The sequence below is a fragment of the Vulpes vulpes genome, chromosome 10 (genome assembly GCF_048418805.1).
Source record: "Vulpes vulpes isolate BD-2025 chromosome 10, VulVul3, whole genome shotgun sequence".
NCBI classification, from domain to species: domain Eukaryota; kingdom Metazoa; phylum Chordata; class Mammalia; order Carnivora; family Canidae; genus Vulpes; species Vulpes vulpes.
Window position 1 is genome coordinate 15406368 of NC_132789.1, and position 24080 is coordinate 15430447.

Consider the following 24080-nt stretch of genomic DNA (forward strand, 5'->3'; position numbering starts at 1 on the left):
CACCTCAATAGATGAGGTTTTATCCCCATTTTTAAAAAAGGGAAACCAAGGCTCAAAGAGAGGGGAGGCTTTGCTCAAGGTCATGCTGTAATATCTTGGAGGGATTTACCAAGAGTCCCTGAAACATGGTGAAGTAAAGAATGTGCTCCCTCAGGAGTATGGGCAGTAAGGGTCAGAAAACGAGGGTGAGCTCATTGAGCTGAACCTGGAAGGACGGGTGGGTTTCTTTTTATAGAGAAAGGAAGAGAGGGCACTGCGGGTAGAGGGATCAGCTAGAGCAAAGACAGAGATTCAGGCATCTGTGTCCCCAAGTCTATTTACAATGAATAATTACAATTACAGTGACAGCTAACATTGATTAAGTGCTTACTCTGCACCAGGAATGGTGTTACGCACTTTACGCGCATCATCTCTACGAGCTGGACAGTATCATTAACCCTGTTCTGCAGAAGTGAAATGAAGTGACTTGTCCTAGATCACAGCTTGAAAATGGCAGAACCAGCTTCTGAGCTCCGGGCCGCCCAATTCCAAAGCTCTGGGTGGCTCCTGGTTGGTCAGTCGCTGCCCTTGGACCATGAGCCCCGTGGACCATGAGCCCCGAGCTAAACCTCGGAGCTTAGAAAGATCTCTGCCAGTGTGCTAGGGAGGGGCTGTCCCAAGATCCCCTGGCACCTCCTGAGATGTGTCCCTGCCACAACCCACCCCTGCGCCCAAGCCCTCCCGGAGCTGAGTGGAACCCATCAGAGTTGGAGGGCAATCATCACAAAACTGACTGCCTAATAAAGATAAAGCTCCCTAATAAACCCGCAATCCTGCAGTAATGGGTTTGACTTTTAAAAAGCAGATAAAAGTCCCAGTGGAGGGACAGACCTTTCCCATCAACTCTTTAATCAGAATTACTGTGGAGGAGCCATTTCCTACAGGTGGGACAGCGGGATGCCTGAGCTGGCATTGAGAAATGGCCACTTCTGTGTAAAGCCAGACGTCTGCTCCCTCCAGAGGTCCCTCCCTCCCACAGGGAATCCTTTGTCAGAGAAGAACCATGATGGCAAAGGATGGGGCCTCTGGGACAAGCCTAAAGGAGGGGGCGCTGGTGGATGGAAGGGTGTGGATTGAGAACCCGCTGGCCATTGGTGCTGAAGCTGCAGGGGCGGAGTCTTCTGAGAGCTTTCTGCTGCTTGGTGGAGTTCTCAGGGACCAACCTCGCCCTTGGGGCTCCATCTTCATCATCACCATCGTCATCATCGTCGTCATCATCAAATAACATATCCTGAGCATTTCTTAGGTACCTGGGAAATATGCTAAGCGTTTTACACCCACCTTATGAGGCAGGTACTATGAACAACCCCCATTAACATTTGCCATCCTCAGATGGGAAAACTAAGGCCTGATGATAGTAAATTTAACTTCCTGTGGGTCACACACCCCGGAAGTAGCAAAGCAGAGATTCAAACCCATGTCCATCTGAAAAATACAGTACTTCCCCGACCATTGCTTTTGCATAGCGTAGTTTGACAGAGGAAAAACTTGGTCTGGGGTCTACGTCTTTGATGGAATTCACAAGAGACAAAGCCCGAGACAAAGGGTGGGGTGCATGTGACCTACTGAGGGTATGCTCTCATGAGAAAGGAGGTGAGGCAGTGGGTTAGGGCAGGAGCAGAAAGCAGAGGGAAAGTGTGGTTTCCCCCAGTGTAGCCTCAGCCTGCTCCCAGGGAGGGCTCTGGAGTGTGGATCGCAGCCTAGAGTTGCTGCTACCTTGAGGCAAGGGGGCAGGTCTCTGGGACTTCTAGGTCACTTAGTCATCAGCTGTGGGCTGCCTTCCTACCACCCCCTCCCCTGGGGGGTTGGCATAACCTTCTGCAAAGGGCCACCTGTGAGGCATCTGCAACCAATATTCCTATTCCCATCCACCTTGTAGGTGGCCAAGAGCATCCGGTACAGCAGCAAAGGAACCGAGTGGTGGGCCCTGCTCAGCTCCTCATCTGTCGAGGGTCTCTGAATGTAGCACCCAGCCTCCCCAGACCCCCACTGCTCCAGGCTTGGGCTCAAAGTCCTCCAAGGCCTGGCCTACGTCTGACAAGCTCTGACTGTGATCTGGCCGCACAGCCCCCACCCCGGCTGGCAGTCTGTGTTTCTGTAACCCAGGAGGAGAGATGGGGCCCCTCGGGTGGTTCCAGCAGTGTGAGGCGAGGTGTCTGACAGCTTCCCCCACTGAAGCCCTTTATCTCACTGCTCTGCTGTGTTATTTTAAAACTAACGAGCCCAGACCTCAGGAGCTCACCGCCTGCTCGCCGCCTGCCATCGAGATTTGTGGCTTGTCTGTTCTGTCCTCTCTGCAGATTTCAGTGGCAGCTTTACTCTCTGCTTGTTAGGAATTTTCTTCCAAACCTCAGCCCGGGGAAGGAGGCGTGCGTGCACACGTGTGAGTGTGTGTGTGTGTGCGCAGGAACACAGAGTCCTAATTGCACCAAACTCTCAGAAGCCCCATGCCCGCCCCCCCAACTGTAGTTCTAGCTGATGAAAGACTCCAGTGGGTGGTTCTGGGACAACAAGGAGAGACAAAGTCATCCCTGGGCTGTTGAGAGAGAAAGATGCCTGGACATGGCATGGAATGGGCTATCGCTGGGTTCTGAAGTAGCCACTTCGCTTGATGGTAGAGAGGCAAGGTCCCAGTGTAGGGAGGAACTCCTAAGATGCTCAAGGGCACGCCAACCTCCCTGTCCTTCCTCTTCCCAGAATCCTTTGCCTTTGGCCATCTGGGGACAGGGGATCAGAATCAGCAGTGAGGCTGGAGAACAACGTGACCTGCCCTGGAAAGTGTGGCTGGTATTTAAAGGACCGCCATGGAGCACCGAGCATACATCATGCCATTTTATTCTCGTGACAGCCCTCTGAGGTGCATACAGTTTGTGTTTCACCAGAAAGGTGAAGAGATTTGCCCAAGGTCACCCAGCTGGGGAGCGGCCAGGAGAGTCTGTTTGATGAATCTGATCACCATGCTCTACCAACCCTCCCTAGACCCGTCACCCTGCCCGCTCCCTGCAGATGTCCTCCAACCTTGCCCTCGCTCTCCTTAGGACTTCTTCCCTTCTTCCCTGGGTCACTCTGGCTCCTGAGAGTTTCCCATGAACCCGACCCACATCTTCCTCTGGACTCTGAGGAAGGCCTCCTTGGGGGAAGGAGCATGTCTGGAGCATTTTGAAATGACCCTCTACCAGAAGTAAAATGATGCTTAGCAGATGAGTGAATTAATGAATAGCTGAGGAATGAATGAACAGGAGGAGTCAGACACGTTATAAGCACAGCGGACCTGTGAACAACCCAGGTTTGAAGTGCACAGGATCCACATCTATGTGGATTCTTTTCAATAAATACAGCAGAGTACCGTAAATGTATTGTCCTTATGTTCTTTTTTTTTTTTAAGATTTTATTTATCTATTTGAGAGAGAGAGAGAGAGCAAGAGAGAGAATGTGAGCAGGGGAGAGGCAGGGGGAGAGGAAGAAGCAGGCGCTCCCCTGAGCAGGGAGCCCAATGTGGGGCTCAATCCCGGGACTCTGCATCATGACCCGAGCTGAAGGCAGATGCTTAACCAGCTGTCACCCAGATACCTCCCCTCCCCATGATGTTCTTAACAACATTCTCTTTTCTCTGGCTTACTCTGTTATAAGAATATGGTGAATAATACATATAACATACAAGATATGTGACTATGTTATCCGTGGCAGCAGGCTGCTAGTAGTTAAGTTTGGGGAGAGTCAAAAGTGATACATGAATTTTCGACTGCACGGGGCTGGCACCCCCAATCCGTGTGTTGCTCAATAGTCAACTGTGTATTTTAAGAGCCAGTCCACAAGGCTGGGACAGTCCTCTTGAGCCATCCTGTTGTTCTAAAACCTCACTGGCACAGAGCTTATCTACTTCCTCAGCTTCTTGCCTCACTCTAGTGAGGTACTCCATGTTACCCCCAAGAAGATCTGATCACACGGCCTTAAATGCCATCTAAATGCCAACATCTCTTAGAGGCACCTCCCCAGCACTAATGTTTTCTTTGAACTCTAGTCTTGGGCATTGAACTGCTACCTGTCATTTCCACTTGGGTGTCTAATTAGCATCCCAAACACCCATCTTCACCTGCTTAGTAGCCAGCAACTCCATCCTCTCTATTGCTCAGAGCCAAACCTTGGAGTCACTCTAGACCCCTTTATTTCTCACTTCCACATCCAATCCATGAGCAAACTCTGCTGAGTCCAACTTCAGTCTGTGTCCAGAATCTGACCACTTCTCACCATTATGGCAGTGACAACACTGACCCCAGCCACTATCTTCTCAGGTGGGTGGTTGCAACAATCTCAGCTGGTCCTCCTACATTTATCCCGGCTCCCTTGCGCACTGCATTCATCAAGCCCCCAGAGAGACCCTGTAAAGCCTACATCAGATCTCATCATTCTTCTTCTTGGAACCCTCCAATGGCTTCTCATTTCACTAAGAGAAAAAGTCAAATTCTTGCAGTAGTCCACCAGCCTGTCCGTGATCTGGTCCCTTGTTACCTCTCTGACGCCTTCCCCTCTCAGATTTTGTTCCCCTTACTCACTCAGCTCTAGTTTCAGTGCATTTAAAATTCCAGCCCTCTCCCAGTAGCATCCCCACTTTTCTTTATCCTCCATTTCTCTTCTCTTTGCAACTTCCGATAGCCTCTGTATTTACCACTTAGTTATACATGTTTTCTGCTCCCCCTCCCTCTGCCTATCCCAGTAGAATGCAAGCTCCACCAAACAGGGATTGTTTCTGCCTTGTTCTCCGTTATATGCTCGGTGCTGAGAACATGGCCTACACATAGTAGGTGCTCAGTAAATATTTATTGAATCAGTGACTGAATGAAGAATAAGTGAGTAGTCCCTGGTGGCCCTTCTTGGGACCAGTCTTTACTGTTCTTGCCTCTTGAATCCAAGGCTCCTCCTACCATGAGCTGGAGCCTTCTATCCTGTTCCCAGCAGGTCTTGCTTGCTTGGTGCCTCCTCCAGCAGTGGGTATAATGATGCCCAAAGGGATTCACCTAGCAACGTCCCTCCCCTGGCAAGAAAATATAGTCAGCCTCTCATGCTCCATGGAGAACTCTAAACCCTGTCTGCAGGGAAAGCTGGTAGAAAGGTTCTGAGGGTGCCCTGGGCTGGAGCCAGAGAGGTTACTCTTGTCTCAAGTGACCCAGCTGGGTGGGATCAGGGCTTGAACCCAGGTCAGTAGGATCCCAGGACCTGTGCACTTTCTCAGCATCACCTAATTACTTTTTGCAGCCCATTCAAGTGGAAAACCACAGCATTTTGGAATATGGCCATTTCCCAAGTTGGGGGAAGCCTGCATTCCAGGCAGTCCCAAGAATCAAATGTCCCCCTCTCAGCCGCTTTTCACTAGGCAAATCGGCAATCGGCAGGCCAGCCTGAGGAGGGAGAGATGACTGGCTGAATTTGGGGTTGATGGGAGGGCAGAGGATGGATGTGTTCAGTGATGAGAGTCCACAACCCAGGCATGTTGGGTGCCTGACCCGCTTGACTGAGCTGGGTAAGAAGTGCTGAGCTGATTTTTCTCCATATGGTTCTTTCGTCCCTTGACCTGAACTTGGGACCTGGACAATTTTTGATATACAGGAGTGTTTACCACACACACACACACACACACACACTCACACACACGCACATGCTCACACACTCACACACTCTCAGCCCTGAGAGCTGAACTCAAGCATTGTCGTCCTGCTGGAAGAGAGAGTGCGCTAGAGGGCTGTGTGTGTCTGTGTAGTCCACCCTGCAGGGGCGGGTCTGAATCCTTTATAAAATCTGCAATCTGGTTATTCAAAGTGCAGTTCCTGGAGCCGCAGCAGCACCTGCACATCGGTTAGAAGCACAGAAGCATAGGCCCTACCTCAGACCTGCTGAGTCAGCACCTCCAGCCTAATAAGATCCCCAGGGGATTCAGGAGCAAGGAAGGGGTGGGAAGCACCTGTCTCTCTTCCACATGACTCTGAAGGACCCCGCCCCTGGTCTCCTCCCCAGTCTCAGCTTCTTTTCTCCTGTACCCCATATGCTTTGTAGCATCACCGACAATAGCCAGGACGTGGTAATACCATCAGTGTCCATCAGTGGGTGGGTGGGTAAAGAGAATGTCTTATGTGTACACAATGGATTACTACCCGGCCACAAAAAAAGAAGGAAACCCCGCCATTGTGGCAACCTGGATGGACCTTATGGGCATTTTGCTTGGTGAAATCAACCAGTTTCCACTCTTGCTTCCCCCCTCCAGCCCCTCTGTCTTATCCGGATAACTGCCATGACCTCTTTCTAAATGCTACTTACTCCACTCTTCTAACCAGTTTCCATACATTTTCTAGGAAACCTTCCATGGCCATCCGCCCACATTCCCCAGGCTGGATTAGGTGTTCTCTCTGTGGTTCCATGGCCCTCTGAGATCACTGTACTGTATTGTAATTCCCAGTAGAGGGATCTGTCTTGCCTTTCAGGCTGAGAGCAGAAGCCAGTCTTAGTTACTTCACGGTCCTTGAAATCTGATACTAAGTAGGTGCTCAGCAAACAGCTGTTGCATAAATGAATGACATAATGAAGGACATGCCAAGCTTCCATAAAAAATCTTATTTCTTATTCTGTTCCTACCAGGATGAACACAAATGACCCTGATTCCAGGGCCATCTCCCTCAGAGGCTCTCAGGAATCCCCAGTCTTCTCCCAAGCTCCAATACTTTTCCTAGCCATGACAGCAAAGCTTAAAGAACCACAGCCTCCACAGATTACCCACCCCTCACCAGGCTTTATTAACCTTGAAAAGGACTTGGCACCTAGACCTTAGGCGAGGACTGAAGCCCTAAGAACCAAGGCACAAATTAGCCAAATCCATCTTGTTTGTGGGCTGACTCAGCCCCATGATAAGCCTTGAGCTTTCTGGTGGACTCATGAGCCGAGGGTGTGAGCCTTCATTCTCTCCTGAAACAGGCAGGTGGCAGGTGTCTGGCCAAGTATGGGGGACAAGGGTGGATCATTCACAGGCCTAAATGCAGGCACAGGACAAGAAGCCGGGGCATGAGCCTTGGATGGAAAGCAAGACTCTTTGTCTCTCCATGTCTCAGTGCCTTCATCTGTGTAATGGGGAGGAGTTCACTAACCTGGGTGCCTTACAGAGAGTTGTCAGCATCAGCTGAGACGCTGAATTAGTACTCAACACCCTGGAGAAGCTAGCTGTGGGATGGAGGCAATAAGTGTCCCCAGTCTAATGACCAAATGCCCTTCCTATTTGTGGAATATAACATTCAAGCCAAACTTGAGATATAGCCCCCACTCCAAACACATAAAGCAAATCCCTGTCTTGCGATGAAATTACCAAGGTTCACCCTATCCTCCCACTTATTACTTCCTTACATTTTCAAAGTGTTTTCCAGATCTCTCTCCTTTTTCTTCAGTTGATTCTTTCATAAACAAGCAGAGCAGCTAGTGTTCTTGCCACTTTACTATCCCTGGGTCTGTTCCTCTCCTACCTGTACAGTAGGGATGACCATGCCTATTCCTAGCTTTCTGTGGAAGCTTAAACGAGATGGTGCTCGGACCGTCCTTGTGTCTGGCACAGAGCAGGTGCTTGATAAATGCTGGCTGCTGCTACAATTACATGACATGGAAAGAGCTCTGATGGAGTCTCTCATCGTGTGGCTTTGGGCAAGTCCTCAGTTGAAGGACTTCAACTATTGAAGACCTCAGTTTCCCTACTCTATACAGAGGAGAGCCAGGGCTGGGGACCATTCCTATTCCTCCAACACTGTTTTTGTCTCGGATTCCCCAATTGGTCTTTAACTCAATCTAGTGCTTGAGGCATGAGAATCTGTATCCAACCCAGGGCTGACTGAGCACTTTGCTGAGAGCGGGGTGCTTTGATGCGAGAAGCAGGGAAGCAGCTAGGGAGCCAGGCATCTTGGAGAGTTTTGTAGAAAGTTCAGGCCTGACTTTTATCAGAGGCTGGGAATCTGCTGGTTGCCATGACTACGGAGAGCAGCATCTAAGCTCCAGGTCGCTGATTAGCAGGAACGGAGCTGGAAGGCCTTGAGGAATTCAGCACGCATGGCCCCCTCCCTCCTTGTGTGAAGTGGAGTGTGCGGCCCTTGACTTCACTGTTTTAGCTGTCCCCTGAAGATCTTCCCTCCTTTTAAGTGCTTTTTTATGCAACATCGAAGGGCTGTGTGGTAAAAACGAGGCAGCTGCCAGGACTCCTCAGCAAAGATAGAAAAATTAAATAAATAAAATTTTTCTTAAAGCCCTGTAAGGATGCAGATCGGGAGGCGGAGAGAGAAAAGAGGATGGGGCTATGAGGGAGGAGGGGGTGCCATGGCTGAGGTCTGAGTTCACTGAAATGCTGAGTGACATCAGATGGGCCCGTTTCCCTGAACTACTGCTTCTTTATACATAGGAGACATGTTGACTCTGATCTATGGTTCCCACATGGGATCAGTCATCATCCATCCATCCATCCATCCATCCATCCATCCATCCATCCAGTCATTCATTCAACAATTGTTTATTGAGCAAAAAAGGCACACTATGCCAGGCACTATGTCCCTGGGGATTCATTGGCAAGAAAAAAGGTGAGTTTCCACTCTCATGAAGCTCACATCTGAGTCCAGAAGACCAATGGTTAGCAAATAAACATATAAAACAGTAATTTCAAATAGTAACGAATGTCCAGGGGTAAGGCACAGCAGACAACTGTGATGGAGACAGTGAACACAGGGGCAAAATCACAGAGCAGGTCAGAGAGAGCCTCTCTGAGAAGGTGACATTTGAATGAAGTGGCCATGCACAGAACTGTAAGAACAGCATACCAAGTGGAGGGAACAAAGGGCCAAGGCTCTGAGCAAAGGCCCTGTTCCATGTGAGGGACAGCAAGGAAGCCATGTGGCTGGAGGAGAGTAAGAGACAGAGAGAAGGGTAGGAGATGGGTGCAGAGGCCAGATCATCCAGAGCCTTTTATCGGGTACCTGGTACAGATTACCTGGTAATCAGTTTGGATTTACTCTTAATCCAGAGGAAGCAAGATCACCAGGGATGTTCAAGACGTGCATTTCCTGGTTTCACCCCTTTGAGACTTGTATTTATTATGGCTGGGATGGGACTGAGAAGTCTATATTTTTAACAGCTTCTTGGGAGCCTTTGATAATGTGCCAGGTTTTAGAAACCTGGGCCTACATGGCGTCTGAGTCGTTCACTTTTAAGAAAGCAGAGAAGCAGAGTGTCAGACCGTCTTGAAAAAGGATCTTAAAAGTTCTATGATATTACGGAGAATTCCTTTCTTCCTTCCCTCACAATTCCCTATCTGCCTGGTAAGAATTAATTCTGGTTTTGTTCAGGTTTTTTTTGTTTGTTTTATTACAAAATCTGGGGTGTGGTCTGTATAGCCAGGATGGTGTAGCCAGGGCTACAGAAAATGAGAACACGTCAGGGTGTGTCAGCTTATAAATGCAGCAACCACATTGTACCTTTTCCTCATCAAACCATCATCAGGATTTGCTCATCCCTGATGCTGGCAATGATGGATGAGGCGCTGTCCTCACCCCAAGCCCTGTCCCCCAGCGCCCGGCAAGAGCATCCCCCATCTGTCCCTGCCCTGCAGATAACCCATGCCTCCACTCCCTCCATTAGCGGAAGTCACTGAGACCTTCCACACAATGCCAGCACTTACTCATCATGTATTCATTCACTGCCAAATTGCTCACATCAGTTTGTTTTTCTTTTTCTTTTTTTCTTTTTCCTATTGAGGGCTTGCCTTTGATACAGATTTGTGTGATGGTTTTCTATCATGCCCCAGAGTCCAAAATTCTGTTCTTGTGTATGTCTAGTTCAACACTCTTCTGGGCAATACACATACATTGATAAGTTCACTGGTCACTTTTCTAAGAGAAATACGGGGTAGAAGAGAAAATGCATTGACTGAGCTGTCTGAGTTGACCAAGACATTGGCTGATTTATCTCCATCAACTCTAACATGAACGGATTAGCTCAAAGCATCGCAAAAGCCCTTTCTACCTTGTTGAAACAGATGCATGTTCTCTTTAGCCAAAGCATGTGCTCTTTCATTTATTCATTAAACAAATGTTGAGTGTTTACCACACAGCGGGCTCTGGGACAGTAAGACGTGGTCCTACCCCCAGAGAGCTCATAGTCTAGCATGAGAGAAGACAATCAGATGTCAACAGCGTGTATTAGGAGTCATAGTAGCAACGGGACTGTCACATCTGGGGTGGCCTTAGGCCACCCCAGAACTCTGCTCCCAACATCACTGTCTCCACCTCTTCAGTGGAGATTCCTCCCTGCTGGTGGCTCAGGCTCAAAACCAGGGAGTCATCCTTGACCCTTCCCATGCCCTATTCTCTCCCATCCCACATTTAACCAGCAGCAAATGATACGAGTTCTACTTTCGAATATCAGAACCTGACCACATCTTGTCATCTTCATCCCTGACCCACTGATCAGAGCCTTGACAGTTACACTAGTGTCCCTGTCTCTGTCGTCCCTCCCTTCTGTTCTCTGTTCAAGCGACTGGAGTGATGCTTCCAAATGTAAGCTGGACCATGTCACTCCTCTGTTCCAAAGGCTTCCCATCTCAGCCACAGACCTACAAGACCTACAAGACCTGAACCCTGGTCCGTGGTCTCCCCTCTATCCACTTTAGCCCTGCTTGCCTTTTCTTGTATATATTATATATATATGCCAAGGGTCTCTGAACCTACCATTTCTTCAGCCTAGAGCACATTTCCCACTTCCTGCAGGTTGACCTATGCAAACTTCTACATTACCTGACAACAAATTTACCCCCCAAATCCTTGTGGCTTAGGACAACAACAAATAACGTCTCACAGTTTCTGTGAGTCAGGAATTTGGCCAGGCGACTCTGGCTGACCATCTCACATTGAGACAGTGGTCAGATGTCATCCAGGGTGGTAGTGTCATCTCACGCTTCACTGGGACTGGAGGATCCACTTCCGAGGTGACATGCCCATGTTGGTGCTGACTGTTGGCAGGAAGCCTCAGCTGTTCTTCACAAGAGCTTCTCCACGGGGCTGCCTGAGTGTCCTCACATCATGGTGACAGCTTCCCTCGAGTGATCAATCCAAACAGAGAGAGGCAGAGGCTGCCTTTGTGACCTAGTCTTGGAAGTCACACGCTATCACTTCTACTGCCTTCTAGTCATTAAAAGTGAATCACTAAGCCCAGCCAGTACTGAAGGGGAGAGAAATTAGGTTTCATCTTTTGATGGCAGGGCTGTCAAAGAATCTGTGAACACATTTTAAAACCACCACAAACTGTAAGGTTAGTCCTTAATCCTTTAAACCTCCATCCCATTACTTCCTCAGAGTGGTCTTCCCTGACACTCTCTATGAAAGAACAGTCACCCCTTCCCATTACACTGGCTTATTCTCTCCATAATTTATTACCATCCAGTAAGTCATATTATTACTTGTGTATGTCCTTATATCTCCATCTCGAATGTAAACTCCATTATCACAGAGGACACTCCCCCTTATTCTCTGCAGCCCCACACTTAGAACTGGCCTGGACACAGGTTAGCCCAGGCCAGGTCAACCATGGGAAGAGGCAAGCTTTGCTGGGGACCAGGCAGACATTGCAAGCTCTGAGTGGTTTGAAGATCCAGGGCAGCATTCCGCATGAATAGACTGGAGGCATGGAAATGGAACCCTCCCAGTAAGAGAAGCAGGGCAGAGAGGTGTATGGAAGATCGAAGTTCAGGAAGCCTAGAGTTGGTGGTGAGGAGGTCTGGACAAGAATCCCCATCCCTCCTGGGCTTGCAGCATCTCTCACCTCTGCTTCTAAAGATGCACTGATCAGCAGCTGACAGAGATGGATGTGTTTTGCTGCCCTTCCTTCAATATTGACTGGGTTTGGCCTGCTCTCTAGGCAGCCCTAAGGAGCAGGGGGCTTATCAGGTGCATTCATCCTGAGTCATAAAACCAGTCTTGAGGCACTGGCTGCAGGTGCTTGGTGGAGGAGAAATCCTAATGCCTTTGATCAGTGCTTGATCTGGACTCTGCAGGGTGAGGAGGGAGGCGAGTTTACTGGATGGTGCCAAATCTACCTGCGCCTCTCAAACTCCCGACTCTTCTTGGTTGGGGGCCCAGAGGTATGAGTGACAGTGTTTTCAAAGACAGAGTACCCACGGCACCTCCTTCCTCTTTTGAGGACTCAAAGAAGGAGGTGGGACTCAGGTAATTTCCTAGAGTTGCCTGGGACTCTTCTCAGAGGCAGAGGAGGGCACTTCAGGCCTTTATGCAAAATACATGCATCCCAAGTAGGTGGCTTATACCTGCTAAGGACACCAGAGTGTGGAGGTTTGGTTCACAGTGAGGTAAAGGGAAATGGAAAGGCCTTTTTGTTTGCTTTGTGTTATCTCATTTTGTCTTCATGACAATTCAACAACATAAGGACTAATGTTATTCCCTGTCTTACCATTGAGGAAACTGTAAAACAGAGAAACTGAGTCCTCTATCTACTAAATGGTGAAAATAGTATTGAATCCAGGGATATCCATTCCATACAGAGATAAGGCAGGGAAATGGGACACAACTGGTGAAGGGAGTTGAAACTAATCCTATCATGCTTTGGCCTCCTCTTCTGCTTTGAACAAGGAAGTGAAACACTGGTTTCCAGCCTCTCCCTGTGGTTCTGTCAGGATAGGCCAGGCAATGCCACAGTAACAAGCCCCTAAATCTCAGCTTAACCTGACGAAGGCTTATTTCTAACATACATAGTCTGATGTGGCTTAGGTCTCTCCTCCAGCAAGTAAGCTTCGCTTTTCGGGGTATGTGGCCTCCGAGGTCACTGCAAAAAAGGGAGAGAGAGCTGGAGAAAGCACACAAACCTTACTGCCTCAAGCCAGACGTGACTCATGTCACTCTCACCCAGAGACCAGTGGCCAGATATAATCTCTTATGGCCCCAACCTAAGTGCAAAGGAAGTTGGGAAATATTAGGATGTGTGTGAATGATTGATGAACATTAAGAATTTGTCATATTCTAGGGCGCCTGCATGGCTCAGTTGGTTAAGGTTCTTACTCCTGATTTCGGCTCAAGCCATAATCTCAGGGTCATTAAAATTCTGAGTTAAAATTCTCTTTCTCCCTCTGTTTCTGCCCCTTCCCACCCCCACTCACATGCACACACACACACACACACACACACACTCTCTCTCCCTTAAAGAAAAAAAAAATCTATCATATCCTAACATTTCCATCTCCTTGTTTGTTCCCCTGTAGGACAGAACCCCAAAGCAGCCCTCTGGTTCCAGCTCAGGATGGACCCTCGGAGAAGCTGAGCCAGCATCTGGCCACCGAGGCCTTGGGAACCAACAGCTGGGAGAGAGACAAGGCCTGCCGGGAGCTCAGTCCTGCCAGAGCACGCAGGTGAGATGCCACCCCCACCCTCTCTTTGGTCCAGTGAGGAAGTTCAAGTTAAGGATAAAGAAATGAAGTTTGTCTTTCTGGTCACTCTTCATACCCACTTCTTTCCAAGTTCCTCTTTCAGACGCTTAAATCCAATAAAAAATGAGCGAACTGGGGCACCTGGGTGGCTTAATGGTTGAGCGTCTGCCTTTGGCTCAGGTGGTGAACCCAGGGTCCTGGCATTGAGTCCCGCATTGGGCTCCCAGCAGGGATCCTGCTTCTCCCTCTGCCTATGTCTCTGCCTCTTTCTGTGTGTCTCTCATGAATGAATAAAATCTTTTCAAAAAAAAAAAAAAAAAGAAAAAGCAGATTTTTTTCTGTAGAGTACCTGATAGCAAATAATTTAAGTTTGAGGACCAGATGGTCTCTGCCACAACTACTCAGTCCTGCCATCATAACACCGAAACAGCCACAGACCATATGTAAACAAAGGGGCATAGATGTATTTCAAGAAAACTTTATTTATGAAAAAAAGGCTAGATTCAGCCTGGGGGCCCCTGTCTCAAATGAGAGAGCTAGTTCCTGTCCATTTTAATGACTCTATGAGCCACTGATTCCCAAGTCATGATTTCAGCCCACATCTGTCTCCTAAGATCCAGATCTTTGCATTCATTCCTTAAATTCAGTTATTCGGCCAAGATGGCTTTAGCACCCAATAGTGACAGGCACTGTGCTGCCATCTGAAGACACAACATTTTACTGAGGCTCGGAGAGGTAATGTGACTTGCCCAAAATATAGCAACCAGTAAGTGGCAGAGTGAATTTTGAACTACGGTCTCTCTGATCTTAAATCCTAGACTAACATCTACCACATTATACATCGATGCTAATGAAAAAGCCAATCTATCCCCTGACTTCTATTTTTAAATTTTGCACCGTGCATACATAAAGCCTAGTCTGTCTTTGGCCTCTAGAGAATCAATTTTGTTGGCAGCACTGTCTTTATAATCTGGCTTCACCAGCTGGTTGGAAGCTTTATTCCTAGTCCTCAAACTAACTTGCCCCTCTCGTGCTGCCCTGGGCTTGTATCTACCCCATCAGGGACAGGAGGAAAATGAACATAGTGTGCTTGCCAGCAGAGTGCCCCAGATATAATCCCTGCCTCTTCCTGTTGAATCAGAGGGTGTCAAGCCATTTTACAGATAGGGAAACTGAAAAACATAGGTGGCAGGGTCAAGATTAGCCTGAAGACCCCTAATCTGGTCCAGATTCTCTCCTTGTATCCTGGAGTTCTTGGTTTCCTAAGGCAGAGGTTCTAAACCATATTAGGCACCCATTTGAGAATTACATGGAAGCTAAGAGTGCTGCCCCCCAGAGAAAGTGTATATACTCCAGAAATACTCCCCCAATTCCACGTACCATTTCAGAGAATTCATAGACTTCTGGGGCCAATGAACAAGGTTGTCTAGTTAAGAACCCGAATTCTGAAGAAGTGGTTTGGGAAGCCAGCGTGGTTCTCACAGATGAAGTCTGATCCTCCACCCAGGCTACCATCTTGGCTGCAGGCTTTATTTAGGCTCTGATTTCAACAGGGGAGAAACAGTGAAGTCCTGTCAGCTTAGAAAAGTGAAGGTCATTATCAGATCTTTAGAATGGTCTCCAGGAAACAAAACAAAGTGGTTTTCATGTGAGGCTGAGGGAGATGGAGAGAGAGGGGAGAATTCGTACTTTGAAAATATTACCCATTTCGTACTTTGAAAACATAGAGTCACATTACATACCAACTGGGCAACACAGAGCAAGTTAGTTTCCTGAGCCTCAGTTTTCACAACTATAAAATGGGAATATTGAGCTCTAATTCTCATAAGGATTAAATTAGATCACATAAGTACGGATCCTGACAGTGAGCCTAGAATATGGGAGGTGCTTTATTTTTTGTTTTGTTTTGTTTTGTTTTTTTTGAGAGAGAGAGAGAGAGTGCACACATGCAAGGGGCAGGAATGCAGGGCAGGGGCAGGGGTAGACATAAGGAGAGAGAAAATCTTAAACAGGATCTATGCCCAGCACAGAGCCAGATGCGGGGCTCAATCTCAAGACCCTGAGATCACAACCTAAACCCAAATCAAGAGTTGACACTTAACCAACTGAGCCACCCAGGTGCCCCAAGAGGTGCTTTAAATGCTGGCTAGCACCTCAGGAGCCAGAAGAGCAAGTTCTGGGCACGAAAATCTGAAAAATGATGCCATGTTGTCAGTTTGATCGTAGAGTGTCCCTTTGGTTGTGGAATTGCCTTGCTCCCTTCTCTTATCTGAGACCCACTCTCCGACGTGATAAAAAACACAATAATGGTGACAATGTTAAAAGTCATAATAAAAAGTCACTTGGCATATAATAAATAAATATATAGTAGTAGTGTTATTATGCATAATTATAATAATAGAAAGGGCGTTTACATGAACTTGCTCTGTGCCAGACCAGGGCACGTTACCTGAGTGAGGTCCTCATTTTTTGTGACAAACTTAGGACACAGGTCTCCTGTTTTATTTCCATGTCACAGATGATGAAAGTGATACTCAGAGAGGTCGCTGAGCTAAGAGGTAATGGAGCAGGAATGTAAGTGCAGGTGTGTCAGCTTCTAAAGCCAACATTCTTTATTGTTGCATACTCTGTAGGTTTGACCACCGTGTACTAAACCACTCTATGTCTGCACAGACTTAACTTCTGCATATTTCACTGCTGCTTATATAACTGTGGTGTGCTGATATAAACACTATTCTGGCCCTCCAGCCCTCCTGGAAGGGCACACCAAGGCGCACAGGGACAGGAGGAGGAAAAAAGGTAGAGGCAATGGAGACCTACCTAGATAAAGGCATTTGGGATTTGTTGAAGGGGTTGATTTTCCCCTTCTCACAGACCTCAAATCTATCCAAATTCAAGGTCTTTCTCCATCTTACCCCATCACTCACATGTGAGTGGAAGACAGTGGTTTCCAAATCTGCTTCCCTGGAACCCTGGGGTTCTTGAAAGAAGTAAGAATAATTGTCTGAGGGATCCCTGGGTGGCGCAGCGGTTTGGCGCCTGCCTTTGGCCCAGGGCGCGATCCTGGAGACCCGGGATCGAATCCCACATCGGGCTCCCGGTGCATGGAGCCTGCTTCTTCCTCCGCCTGTGTCTCTGCCTCTCTCTCTCTCTCTGTGACTATCATAAATAAATTAAAAAAAAATTAAAAAAAAAAAGAATAATTGTCTGAAACAATGAGATCTGTCTCTATTTTATAAGGCACAGTTTTAAGGGTTTTTTTTTTCCCTGAGTGTTTTGTTTTCCTCTCAAATTCCTGGCAACAGTTACCCTGGGAAGTGTTTATATAAAACAAGATAATTTAACAAGAGGCTAAATTATTTCATCCATTCATCTCTCATTTGGTCACCCAACAAATATTTATTAAGCTTTTACTCTGTGTCAAGAACTTGTTGCCGGAAAAATCTGGAAATGGTCTACCACATTTACACAAGCAACCTGTTTACTTCCTGGATATGTGTATCATGCTTTGTGCTTTATAACATATAAGTGTAGTTGAGTAGCTAGGTACTTAATCCCTGTGGTATTTTATTTTAAATTGCTTAAAGTGACTCTCTGAAAAATGTTCTACATATAGCTATATGACTTCTACCCATTGGCAATGCAAAGACCTTCACATATAGTCTAGTCACTTGGGCATTTTTTCCACCAACCATAAAGATCCAGATTCTTAGAATGGAATTCAATATGGCAGCATTTCATGATGGTCTCTAAAAACCCAGGTGATTTCCAGAAGAATGTCTACATAAACAACTTTAAGAAGGCAGTTGGTTATGTGGGAAAGCTCTCAGGATGGAAATCACAAAAATAATAATAAATAAATAAATAAATAAATAAATAAATAAATAAATAAATAAATATAGTAAATAAATAAAAAGGATGGGAATCACAGAGGCCTTGAGTCAAATCTCGGCTCAGTTGCTTCCTAACTATGCACCCATGCACAAGCCAATTCATGATTCCGTACCTGTTATGTTCTTCACCTGTAAAATTAGACCCTAAGAATCATACCACCCTCAAAGTGTTTTTGTGAGTATAAAAGAATGGAAAATGCTTGGCACATCATAAGCGAATTAGCTGTGGTGGTGTTATCACTGATAATGACAATAGTGTTCTTATTAATATTACATTTTCTCAGTCAAGTTCAACTGGGTGGGCATGTTTCAATTCCCAAGCAGTTTTTCATCCCAAACCCATCTCCTTTTGCCATGGGATAGTGTTTTAAAAAATCCCTGGAGCCTGCCCCAATTATAGAAGGAGATAAGTTGACTTCATTTAACTGCAGCCCGAGCATTTGAATTTAATTGAATGGGAAATAATTATTCCTGAAGAGCAGAGGTTTTTGAGGTTCTGTGAAGCGATATAAGATATGTATCTCATTACATTAGACCTCGGCAAATATACTTTTAATAATCAGCTGCTACTTAACATAACTTCCTCCTCCTATTAAATTTCCAGCAGGAACTATGGACATGAAGTATTGGGGAAAGAGGGGGGCTGAACTGCCAATTAATTATTTAAAAAGTGATTTATTTACCAAGGTGAGCTATTTGCAAATTCAATAATAAATCTATTAAGGAGCAGTTAACCTCTATAACTCTGTTTTAAATAATCAATTGGTGTATGGGTAACGATAGAGCATCTGTCTCATTAGGTTGGCATTAACTCCTTATTTGAAGCACTTAATCTGAAATAGGACTGAATCAGCCATGAGGGGGTGATTAGGCATTCGCAATGGGTCCTTCTTCCTCCAAAGAATGGAGTCCTCCTTCCTGGCTGGAACAACCCAGATTGGGGGTGTGGGGACATCCTGGGTCATCTAATACCCAACTCTGTGTTCCCTGCAGTGCCTCCCGAGACAAAGACTTGACGCCACCACCTTCCTCCAGGGGGAAGAAGAAAAAGAAGAAATCTACCCGGAAGAAGAGAAGGAGGTGAGCGTCCTGAGGGGAGATGAAAGCTTGAAGATGGAGCAAAGGACAAAATAGGGTCAAGTGGGCTTCAGAGTCAAACAGTGACTCCCCCTGGGTTTGAGTCCTCTCTCTGCCTCTTAGGCTGTGTGACCTTAAGCAAAACACTTCACCTCTCTGTGCCTGTTTCCACTTGTATAAAATAGTGATGCTATTTTATTGCCAGCGTTCACTGAGAATCAGACGGAGAAAAATGGATGTGGAAGGCGCTGTCACAAGTGTCTGGTACATCTTAAGTGACCAGTGGATCAGCATAATCATGACCACGAATATTGATTTTTTGTTTGTTTGTTTGAAAACTTACTGTGTGGGCAGGGCTACATTGTAAACACTGAGATCTCCATGATGTCTTTTACCTTTGACCACGATTTAACAGACAAACATTATTGTCCCCATTTCAGAGATGAGGGGGAAAAAAGGCACAGAGAGGGGTCAGTTGATTCCACTACTCCTACCTCGCAGGTGAATGCCAAGGATAACAGACTTTCTTTTTTTTCCGGCGATTGACTCTTCTGTACCCCGTGGATTTTTCCCTATGTACAATTTCTTTTCATTTTTTTAATTTAAAGGTATTTCCAGATTTTCTTCTAGGCTGCCTGCCGCTCACTAGACTAAAATCAAGTCCAGTGTTCCAGACCCAGAGGGGTGGGTTGAAGATCACGGGGAAGCTCGGAGGCAGTGTTTGGATAAACCTGCAGGGGGCAGCAGAGAGCAGTGTCTGGCGGACTCGGGCCCCAAAAACTGCTTTTCCAGCTTCTTGCCGCCTCCACACCCCTTTAGCCTGGTTCTAAGAGGACAGCCCCAAAGAAGACCCAGAAGGGAATGTGAATGCAGACCCTATGTTGTAGGGTGAGAGTAGGAATTGGGGCAAGGGGCTTGAGGTCCCTGATTTTAGGGGTGGGCAAAACATTTGGAAGAAGGAAGTCAGGCTTCACTAATTCAATTGTTCATTCAATAAATGTCCACTGGGCACTTGTTTGAGGACAGGTGCTGTGGTTCCCTAAGAGTCAAGTGGGTTCTCAGCCCTAGTTTCGCCTGTGGATTTTTTCTGTTTGACCACAAGGTGTTCTTTTGTCATTTTAATTGGTGGCCAACATTCAAAAACCGGGGGATTTCACATGAAGGTGTGTTTTGCTGGTGACTTCTATTTAAAAGGCAGGTGTTCCAGAAGCTTGGGGCTGCATTTCCACATGAGAGCTTCGGCTGATCTGAGAGGCCAATGGTCTCTGGTTCACCACGGTCCCCACCGCTCCCTATTGTCTTGCACCCAGCCTGCTCTCTGAGAGGCCCCGTTGACCTCCTTCTCTGTATCAATCTTAGTATTTTGTCACCGGGGACATAAGAGACCCAGAGATAAGTGGTGACATGCCCAAGGTAACTTCATGAGTTAGGGGTATAGTCAAGATTGGAACTCGGGTCGCTTGAACCTCAGTCTTTAGTCATAGTCATAGTCATAATCATGGTCCTGGGTGGCTCTGTTTCTTTGGGAACCTCTGATAGCACCATCCATGCTAACTACAGCCTGATGAGGTCTCCTCCGGGGGCTCAATCTTACCAGGGAGCCAGGGTAAGGAAAGAGGAGAGACTAAAGTATCTGAGAGGAGGGGTATAGCTGGAGGGAGAACGAGAGACACAAAATATTTGGCCTAACCAGGGGATGATAAAAGGATTGAGAACAAGGCCCCTGCCATCAGCGAGGCTTCCATTTGAATCCCGGCTTATCCACTTCCTAGCAGTGTGTCTTTGGGCAGGTTGCTTTACCTCTCTGAACCTCACTTTCCTTGTCTGTAAAAGGAAGGTGGCAGTCGTACCTGCCTAAGACACAGATAGGAAAGACGGAGTGAGGGAATGCGTATAAAATACACCGTGATGTTGAAAGCAAATGCGAATCTGATTATATCAAATAAGTAAATGCAAGTACTGATAATATCAGTATTGGTATTATCCGTGTGTGTGAGACCATGTGTGGGGGCTGGAGAAGGGTCTCTGAAGCCAATCCCAGTCCTTAAGGAGCTCCCTCTGAAGATGTCTCCTTCCCTCGCAGGTCCCCATCATATAGTCCATCGCCTGTCAAGAAAAAGAAGAAGAAAGGCTCCAAAAAGCATAAGCGACACAGGTATTGTCCTTTCGCCTTGGCAACCAGGGATGCCCCTGGGGTGCTGGGGGTTGGGATGAGAGTAGGTGGCCCCAAAAGTTCACTGGGAAGCATCTCATTTCACTTACATAAAATACTCATCTGTAAAAAACAACAACAACAACAACAACAAAACACCTCATCTGTGTGTTGTTATTATTTCCTTTTTCTTGTATAACTTGGGACTCACAGAAGACAAACCATTAGAGACTCCTGACTCTGGGAAACAAAGGGTTGCAGAAAGGGAGAGGGGTGGAGGATGGGGTAGCCAGGTGACAGGCACTGAGGAGGGAGCAAGATGAGATGAGCCCTGGGTGTTATACAGTATGTTGGCAAATTGAATTTAAATTAAATTTAAATAAATAAATAAATAAATAAATAAATAAATAAATAAATAAAATAAAATAAAATAAAATAAAATAAAATAAAATAAAAACAACTTGGAACTCTAGTTGCAAGGACCCAGGGCCCACTAACACTAACTCTGAGCAAAAGGGGGTTTGTTTGATAATAAGGAGACAGGAATGTCTTGGGGACCAGCCAGGCCTCGTAAGGATCTAGAACCAAGGAGTGGAAAGCGTGGCACCCCCAGCAAGATACACAGTTCCTATTCTACCTGGGGAGACAGGGCTGCACCCTGCTCCCATCCCCCCCGTGTGGCCAGCCCTGCCACAAAAAGACACTGAAGCCCTCTGTCGTGTTTCTCATTCCAAATTCCCAAGGAAAGGCCTCTCTGGTTGGTCCCACCCATCCTAGAGGATGGGATTGTGTAAAACATGGCTTCTGGGATTGTCCACCCTTACGGATGGTAGTTAAGGGACTTTGTGAGCTGGACACACATTCCAAAAGGTGCCCACTCCATGCGTGCACACGCAGACACACACACACACACACACACACACACACGCACGGGGGAGAGGGGGGAATAACTGAAAGAATGTACACCAGAGGACTCAAATCTGTGGTTCATGGGCCAACTCAACATTTTATAATCAGGAGATTATGCAATGAAAAAACCCAAGTTTTCCAGTTCCTCTGTAAAATCAGCAGCTCTGTATTCATTGGACCAATTTTCCCACAGAAGTCATTGACTAGGCTCAGGGGTTGCTGTGCATTTAGACAGAGCGTAGGTGCTCTGCTTTGCTACAAGGCCCCACGGAGCCCCCCTCATTTACGAAGCCCGCTTGACCCCCTGGGGGCAGGGAGTGTGAAACTCCCTGTATAAGTTATTTGCTGTGTTTGGCTGTGGATGAGTGGGAAAGAGTGATGTGTATCCTCTTTTTTGCTTATCCGCATCAGTAGTGGGTTACTTGTGCCATTAGACAAGCACAGTAGAATAAAAGGTTAGAGTTCATTTGGTTTTCCTCCCCCCTCTCATTCCTTGTTCAAAGTTGCCTCAAAGTGGCTTTTCCCAAGCCAAGAGTGTGGTCATGTCTCAGCCCTCATTGCCAGAATGGTCTCAGCCCAGTTTGGTTTTTCACTAGCTATGTCCACTGCCTGCCCAGACATCTCCACTGATGCTGAGTCTTACTTAACACAAGACATGGGCAAGCCAATAAGTGAAAGGTTGTTAATTTGGTGTTAGAAAACCTTCCCAACATGAGGTCTCCTGTGGAGGCAATGCCTTGCCCCTGACTGAGACTGCCATCCTGTCACCTTCCTATGCTGACCATTCGGTCCCAATTTGGGAGACCTTTCCATATCCAGATCTTGGAAATCAAGTGGCTTCTCACTCATGAAAAAGAAACCATGCCAGAAGGCAGGCTTTTTCTGCCAGCCACAGCCAGCCCAGGAGGGGAGGTGGGGGGGGGGGGAAGGAGGCCCATCACTGAGAGATTAGGAGGGGGAGATACTGTTGGTGATCCTTTCCAAAGCACCTACCGAGCACCAGCCTACTTCAGGCCCAGCTTCTCCAAGCTCTTGAGATGTTGGATTAATGATAGTTGACTTTTTTGGAAATAGGAGCTTAGGAGCAGGGGAATGCTTGGAGATTTTTCTGTTTCTCCTCTCAATCAGCATGGCTTCAGGGCTAAAATAAATAAATAAATAATCCCATTTTTCACATACATTTATTGAATACCCAGTATGTTTCATGAATGAGGAATCTAGGTCCTGGGAACAGTCAGTGACCAAGATCCAGCCCTTGGCCTGGAGTTGCTCACATTCTAATCGGGGAGATGCATAATTATAATGTGCAGAGGTCTGTATTATAAGGCTAAGCTCAGAAGCTTACCCAAGCTTACAGGAGTGGAGGGTTGGCACCGACCAGCCTGATGGCATCAGAAAATGCTACAAGAAGGTGATATCTGAGTGGAACTCTGAAGAATGAGCAGGGTGAGGCTTTGTGACCTTGGGCAGCTTAACCAACTTCTCTGAGCTTCAGTGTCTGTAAAATGGTATTAGTAGAACTTCGCAGGGTTTGGGTGAAGATTGAGTGGGACTGTGTGTGAGAGATGCTTAGCACAAAGCCTGGCACCCATTAAGAGCTCCACATACAGGAGCTGGTTGTCCTTGATGAGGAGGAAGATGGTGATGAAGAATCCACCACTAGGGAGAGAAAGGTGAAGGTGAAATGGGGATCGAGGAGGAAGCAGAGGACGCTGGTACGTCCCCTCACCCACCCCCATCTGAGATAGACATGGACACTTTAGGGTGAGATTTGAAGCACTGGATGTTTTGACTGGAAATTCAAAATGGTCTTATGAAATCTGTGAGAGGAGGAGGATTTGCCAGTGTCCTGACCCCCTGCAGCATGATCACAAATACACTGAGACGTTTGTCCCAGGAAGACAAGCCTCAGCTCACCTCTATTTATTGTCTTTTCTTCCTCCCTCCCTCCCTCAATCCCTGTCTTCCTTCCTCCTGGCTCCCTTTGCCTCCCTCCCTGCCTCTCTTCCTTTTGGTTCCTTTCATCAGGTCATTCTCCAAGAAGAGAAGGCACAGGTAAGAATCTTTTCGCCTTTTTGCCTCTGGCTGCTTGCTCTCTTTCCTGCTTTCGTAACAAGGCAGCTTCTGGGGTCAGTTCTCTGTCTCCATCTCTGTGCTCTTGGGCATGCCCCCTTCATCTTCCTGGGCCTCAGTTTCCTCCAAAATGAAAGCCTGGGGCTGGTTTCCATCTGGGCAGATGGTCACTCCTTGACCAGCCCCCACCGGTGCCCCTCCCTGGAACATCGCACTGCACTGGTCCACTTGTTGAAATCACTAGCTGAAATCCTGGATTGGGGCGTATAGGGAAACATCAGCCCCACCAGCCCGCCAGAGCCTCCCCAGATTGTAGCCAAGTGACAGAGGCCAAGTCCCACTGTACTGGAGACACGAAGTCAGCACAGAGAGCTGTCACTGACAGGGTAGTCGCTATAAACTGGATCCTGCGCCAAGCCCCTGCCCTGTGTGTGCGGGTTTAATCTCTACTGGTCTCCACCATAACCCAGTACAGTGGATATGTTTATTATTCCCA

The 24080-nt window shown here is 47.2% G+C and overlaps 1 protein-coding gene across 1 annotated transcript in view; it reads left to right on the forward strand.

The window, feature by feature from the left end:
• The window catches only part of SRRM4 (serine/arginine repetitive matrix 4), a 152735-nt gene that overhangs the window by 93657 nt on the left and 34998 nt on the right, over window positions 1-24080 (forward strand). The window contains exons 2-5 of the mRNA XM_026015911.2: window positions 13316-13462; window positions 18367-18453; window positions 20534-20605; window positions 23540-23566. Coding sequence (XP_025871696.2) covers window positions 13316-13462; window positions 18367-18453; window positions 20534-20605; window positions 23540-23566 — 333 coding nt within the window. The remainder of the gene's footprint in view (window positions 1-13315; window positions 13463-18366; window positions 18454-20533; window positions 20606-23539; window positions 23567-24080) is intronic.